Here is a 6,587-nt window from a genome sequence, read left to right as displayed (position 1 = left end):
TCCTAGCCCCTAAAATAGTAGCATCATCCCCTTTAAGAACCTTCCTGCAAAGACCCTGATATTGGATTTCTTCTGAGAAGATTACAATCCTGTATGGGCAGAGACGATATCAATGTTATGTTACTTCATAGATGGTCTACTGGGTTGTTATTCTATCAGGTAGATACAGACCAAGGACAAAATGCTACAGAAAAATGCTCCAGATTTGCATTTGAGTTCAAAGCTCAAACCTACTTCTACACTGAACTATCCCAAATCAAGTTAAAGGGTCCAAACATGCTTAACATTCAGAAAAATTCAAATCCAGATGTGGATTCGGAGTCCCCCCCCCGCCCCGATCCAAAAACATGTAGATTCAAGGTTTTGTTTTGCTCTGTTACGCAGATCTGGAGTTTGTCCCATGACCTTGGAAAACAGGCTATGGTTCAGGGTTGCTATCGATGACAGAAAAGCTCTTGCATAATACCTATATAAATACCAGCTGCCAAGTCACCTGGAGAATTCCCACAAAACCTACAAAGGAAATTTACTATTATCTTATAAAAACTTTGAGGGAGCTTACAGGGAGAAGTGCTATCACTGACCTTGTGAATGATGTATTGAACAGTAAAAGTGTGACACTGGCCCCAGCTCTGCCCCTGGAGAACTGCACTCCAAATACCACCTGAGAAATTGGATAAAATTTAATGACGCACAATCCTTCCTTCTCCAGGAACATATATAAACAGCCTCAGGGTTGCAGCTGGCTTCACTGAGACTGCGAATTTGAACACTTGCGAGCCTGAACAGACTTGTGCAAAGTAGCAGATTTGGGTGCAGCTGTTTTTTTCTGGTAAGTCGGTTTCTTTATATTTCAAAAAATTGTGTTATTTATACCTTCAAATTTCTAGATCTCAAGGCCCAGATGGGAGACAAGTCAGAAGCCAAGAAACTGGCTCAGCATGAAAAAGTGGGGATACCTAAAAACATAATGTACTTCCAGGACTCTTAATCCACCCCAATGCAGTGCATGCCAAGACCATTCAAGTTAATGGACTAGCAAAGGACTTTGGATTATGTCTTAAATTCCCAGTTAGATCGAACCTGGGCATAGTATAGCTGCTATATCACCTACACTCAGCGGGTGCTATCTCAGTACTGTTGGATGGGGACAGTTTTTTATCATGGTGTACAAAGCTTTCTGTTATGGCAACCTGTGAAACAGGTGTTGACTGTACAGGCTGTAAGGAAAAGTTATTTCAACTTGCTTTCCCTTGACACCCAAGAGTTAGCTGATCTTAGGGAAACTAGAAGAAAGGAAGAGCCAGAGATTGGGGCCAGTTTCTCTTGCATCTCGGGATACATCTGGCAGCAGATAGACCATCTAGGAGGTGTGGGTGTTGTCATGGGGGTTTTGTGGTGGGCTTTCTCCAAACAGTGATCCTGCTAGCTGCTTAGGGCAGGCAGGTGGGTCATTAGTAGTCAGGAGGTCTGCAGTGCTCCTAATGTGAACGACTGGGTCTAATCCTCCTCTCAGATGAAAAAGCCTTGGGGAAATCATGCCCCAAACTCTGTATATTTAGGGCTGCTGAGCCCACCTGCAGTCTTGAGAGGAGATGCCCAGAAACAGCCACAAAACTGCCTCTTTATCCTTTAACCCCGCTCCTTGATAATGGCTACGATGCCTCCAAAAACTTGACAGCAATTAAGCTGCTGCCCGTTGCACTGACTAATACTGTCTCATGGTTTCACTGTCTCTGTCTTCCTGCATCTCTCTGCTGCCTCTTATTTTCCATTGTGAGCCCTGTGGGCAGAGACCAACTTTCTTTGGCCAGTGTTTCTACAGCATCTGGTACAATGGGGTCCATAGTCCCCCCAGGTGCTACAGTAATGCCAGAAATATGAATAAGAATATGAATGAGAATAACCATAATCCTTCCCTTGGATTTTATCCACAGAAACAAGTCAGGAGAGTGGCTTTCTGTTCAACCAGATGGTATCGGTGGGCCAGTACAGTTGCACTTATATAGAAATCAGCCACCTCATCCCCTCCTCGTGACTCCTCATACAGTGACTCGGTCAGGAACAAGGGTTGACGCTGGCTCCTGCCCCACCTCCTTCTCTGTGTGCACAAGTGGGAGCACCAACTTCCATATCCATGTCCCCTTTATAAGGGTACATGCTTAGCACGTAAAGTGGCTATGCCTTGGCCCCGACCCTCTGGGTGCACCCTCTACACCCTCTGCTCCCCTGGAGAACCAGGCTGTGACCAGGCTCCAAGTTGAATATGAAGTCACTGTGTATTTGTCCTCTAGGTTGGGCAGCACCTACCCACTCCCCAGGATGCTGCTGGTACTGGTCCTGCTCCAGGTTTGTCTGTGCTGCCTCCGGCTGGGAAGCACCGAGGTGGTGACGTCTTTCAAAGGCACGTGCCCTCAGTTTTTCTTCGGCAGAACGCCCCCAGGCGATGCCCTCGAACCGGACAGCGCGGCCAGGATTTGCCAGCGGTACAAGAACCAGTACCACTATGCCACCCTATATGACAGGAACCGGCGTATCCCAATCTACTCTGCTTATCTGTACCAGCCGAGTCATGGGAAGAGGCCTAACATCTGGATGGTAGAGCCCCAGGTAGGTTCCCATCTTTGCTAGTGTACAAGTGGGCACACTCCTGGACACGTCAGAACTGAAGGGTACAATAAATCCACTTACATGCCTGCCCCCGAACCCTTCGCCTCCTCCCCACACACATGGACACACGCAAGTGGGACTGGCTTTTGGGAATTCCCTGTGTTGTAGGATCCCAATAGCAGGGGGGGATCTGATGGGAGGATCTGCCCAATAGCTGTGGCAGGGATCCCAGTAGCAGGGATGCACACTTACAGCAGAGCAGTGGGAGCTCCAGGGGCTAGTTCCCATTCCTCACTTCTCCATTGACTTGCTGTGCAGCTAAGGGTGTGTCTGCACCATGTCCCTGCACCGGCAGTCTCAAAAATAGACATTCTTGGACATATCCAACCAAACGCAGCACACATGAAACTCTGGTAGTGAGGTGACACTTGGGGCACCCCCTTGCAGCTGCTCTTGAGGCCTCTGTCTCTGGTCAGCTTGAGAGAGGCAGGCGGGGGTGTCCCTAGGGTGGCTTCATCACCACTGGCCTGGGGTTAGCGTATGCAAGTGGGAGCAGGTAGGTGGGGTGTGTGCAAGCATCCCTGCCCCAGAAGGACAGGGAAGACATACCCTGAGTCACGGCATGTTTGTTCCTCTAGACAGACTGCTGTGAGAGCTGCTTTATCTTGGTAAAGTGCTTTGGGATCCTCAAGGGAAAGGTGCTACAGTTGCACAGACTGCAGCAGAGCCTGGATCATTCGTGCCTGGATGGCGTGCAACCCGCTTCGTTCTCAATGGGTCGATAAAACAAGGATGGGCCACCGAGCTATTAGCTGTGGCTTTTCCTTCAGAGGGCACCGTTGCTCCGCTCAGCTGGAGCACATTGGTGGGCCCACAGAGCTGATCAGAGAAGCAGCGCTCTTTGAAATAAAAGCTGAAGCAACAGCTTGAGCACCTCAGTGGTCCTGTGCAGCTGTTTGCTGCAGCTGCATGTACCCCTGCTTCGTTCACAGCGTCACAGGGAGGCACAGAACTCCCTGCAAAGTATCTCACTTATTCGGTATCCGTATCATTTACTATTATTGGGACTCAAGCAACTGATGGATTGGACAAACAGTGGAACGAGCTACGGTACCAACCCACTCTCCATAGGCAGCTGGGATTATATATTAACTCTAATGATTCAGGCTTAAAGGCACAGGGTTGGGCCTGCTGCCAAATTCATGGTTGTTAAGGGCTTGCTTTCCTGCAGGGGCATTTTTGCATGTCCGGTAGGGGTTCTCCTCTCTCTTTGGAGCAGTGCGGTGGGAATAGTCATCTCTAAATCCCCTTCATGTTGGTATGAGGTGGGAATAGTCATCTCTAAATCCCCTTCATGTTGGTATTTTTTTTTCGACGAATGAATTGCCCACAAAAGAATGCAGATTTCTCGGGTCACCTGCTCCATTTCTCCTACACATGTGCCTGACTTTGATTTCTTTTCTACTTCCTAGCTGATGGGGTCGAGTTACCCAAAGGAAATGGAACCAGAATTGACCCTCATGACTATGCTCAATGTCAGCCAAAATGAGATTAAAAAAAGTCAGGCCGTTTTCCAAGATTACAAGAACCTTACTAATTGCAACCGGGGCCATTTGAACCCCAGTGGGCACCAACCCAACCCTGACAGCAAGGCCTCAACCTTCACCCTGACCAACATCGTGCCACAGTATGAGAAACTCAACGGTGGGCAATGGAACGACTATGAGAAATCAGTCATGGCCACCAGGACTGCAGACTGTGCCAACACCTACGTTGTCGTGGGAGTGGTTCCCGGCAACAATTATATAGCTAAAGGCCGAGTCAACAAGCCCAGCCACATCTGGTCTGCCGCCTGCTGTGAGGTCGATAACAACCACAGGAGGTCCTGGGCGGTCATTGCGGAGAACGACAAAAACGCCATCACGCTGGTCACGCTAGGGGAGCTGGAGGAGCAGTTGACTGGACTATATCATAAGGGGGCAGTTTCTCTGTTTCACAGCGACTGTCCTCGAAATTAAACCCTGGACTCTGCTCCCAGACCCGTCTTTTCATCCCAGGGAAGACCAAGGTTGAGAGCCTTGCACTGCTTTTAAGCTATCCTGCTTCCTTTATGAGATGCTTTTACATCTATGTTTTTCTGAACTAGCTCAAAAATGTCTCCTTTTGTGAGGGAAAACGCAGGTGCCATCTTGTTCCCTGTTACAAGCCTTGAAAGGCAACTTTGCCTGTGGAAATCGAGGAATGCCTCCCTGTGATTCCCGCTACCCCGTGGGGCAGAGGCCGCATGGCCTGCCGCCAAGCTTGACAGGGTCCTGCCACGGCTGAAAGGAGAGCAGTGGGGAAAATTTAATACAGCTGGGTTATTGATCCTGCCCTGAGCAACGTTAAAGAGGCTGCAGAAAGGATGGGATGTATAACACCCAGCCCACACACTTTCCCTAAGACCAGACCAGTGTCTCTTCCCAGCTCACATACACCAGCTCTAATAGACACTGGCACATCTAGGGCATGGATGACACCAGAGATGCAGCTCATGCCTCCTCCTCGTATGATGTTTGGGGTTTTGTTGTTCTCCCGCCCTGGTGGGGGGTCGGGCTAGAAGATCTACTAGGTCCCTTCCGACCCTAAATCTATGAAACTATGAAACTATGTCCCCCTCATTCCCAGCCCCATCGGGATCCTCTCTCGACTTCCCAGGCTGCTCAGCTCAACTCAACTTCTTAACTGCCCAGTACCTAACCTACTTCCTCTCTCGACAGCAGCAGTTCTCAGCCTTGGGGACATCACCCCCATTTGAGTTTGCAACGATAAAAAAATGTGGTTGCAAAGATGCTCAATGGTGTTGACCAATTATGGTGAACAGGCTTCCTGTTTATGACTATGCAACAGTTAAAATGACTGTAAATGTTTTAAATGAACAATATAAAGACCATAAACATGACAGTGCCATATTTATGACTTGTTGATCTTGTCTGCATCTTTTTGGGGGGGGTCACAAAAAAATGTCCAGTGTTTAAATGGGGTCACGATGAGGAAAATTTGGGAAGCCCTGCTCTACAGCTAGGTCTGTGGCCTGCTGCTCATACAGATCTTCAGCTCTTTCAAAGGATCAGAGGACAGGAGGGCTGGAAGGGACCTCAAGAGGTCACATCCAGTCTAACCCCCTGCTCCAAACAGGACCAGCCCCAACTACATCATCCCCGCCATCCCTCTACTCATTTAAAAATGTATGAATATACTGCAGAAGATGAATGAGGAATAAGCAGCAACCCATGTGACAGTGTGAAGGATAAAATTAAGAGGAGAGGGAATGGGGTCAGGCAATTAAGCATAAGGCAGAACACTTCAGTTTGATAGATATAATGGGCAGGGGGAGGAGTGAGAGCTGGCCAGGGTGGTGATAGGGAAAAAAGACGACACAGAGAAGAAATATCACTGAAGAAAAAGTTGGACACATTGGCCAAGATGCAATCAGTGAGGTTGCTTGGGTGTGTTTCCAAAACGCAAGAGGAATTACTGCTTGTATAAATGGGGTTTGAGTGAGAGGCAGGGAGGAGCCACTGATAGGAGCCCATCCAAGTAGTACTCAGCTCCACCCAAATCTGAACCTCAGTGGGCACATCTACATGAGACAATAACTGCTCAGCAGCCTAATAATACTGCACAGTAGCACATCACAGGACAAAAACTGTTGATATGCTACCGCACAGTATTATTAGGCTACTGTAGCATCACTAAAAAGGCATGTGCCAGTACTACTGCACATTAATTTAGTACTTGAGCATAGTACTTGATTTAGTACTCGATTATACAAGTACTAAATTTAAGCAATAACTGCGGCACATTAATGAGTAATAAATACTGTGCATTAATGAATGTGTAAACGCACTCAGTGAATATCAAGTTGAAGTGAATATAGTGACCATAGTAAAAAGGTAACTGCACCAGTAAGGTAGAAGCTCAGTTATGGGGCAAAT

At 48.0% G+C, this 6,587-nt stretch overlaps 1 protein-coding gene across 1 annotated transcript; it reads left to right on the top strand.

Moving 5' to 3' along the window:
- The first annotated feature begins 717 nt into the window (after window positions 1-717).
- LOC109292317 (endonuclease domain-containing 1 protein-like) lies at window positions 718-5,158 on the top strand. The gene is made up of 3 exons (XM_019509719.1): window positions 718-832; window positions 2,295-2,610; window positions 4,083-5,158. The coding sequence occupies exons 2-3, from the start codon at window positions 2,323-2,325 to the stop codon at window positions 4,626-4,628; spliced, it is 834 nt and encodes a 277-aa protein (XP_019365264.1). The 5' UTR covers window positions 718-832; window positions 2,295-2,322; the 3' UTR covers window positions 4,629-5,158.
- The last annotated feature ends 1,429 nt before the right edge of the window (window positions 5,159-6,587 follow it).

The sequence above is a fragment of the Gavialis gangeticus genome, unplaced genomic scaffold (assembly GCF_001723915.1).
Source record: "Gavialis gangeticus isolate Ggan-Ray unplaced genomic scaffold, GavGan_comp1, whole genome shotgun sequence".
Classification (NCBI taxonomy): Eukaryota; Metazoa; Chordata; order Crocodylia; family Gavialidae; genus Gavialis; species Gavialis gangeticus.
The sequence above is the reverse complement of the archived record's forward strand: the minus strand, read 5'-3'. Positions and strand labels throughout refer to the sequence as shown.

What these genes read in the sequence shown, in the direction of transcription:
- LOC109292317 (XM_019509719.1), top strand. Translation starts at nt 2,323, where the DNA reads ATGCTGCTGGTACTGGTCCTGCTCCAGGTTTGTCTGTGCTGCCTCCGG. An exon ending in TCTGGATGGTAGAGCCCCAG is followed by an intron (nt 2,611 to 4,082) that starts GTAGGTTCCCAT and finishes TCTACTTCCTAG; the next exon opens with CTGATGGGGTCGAGTTACCC.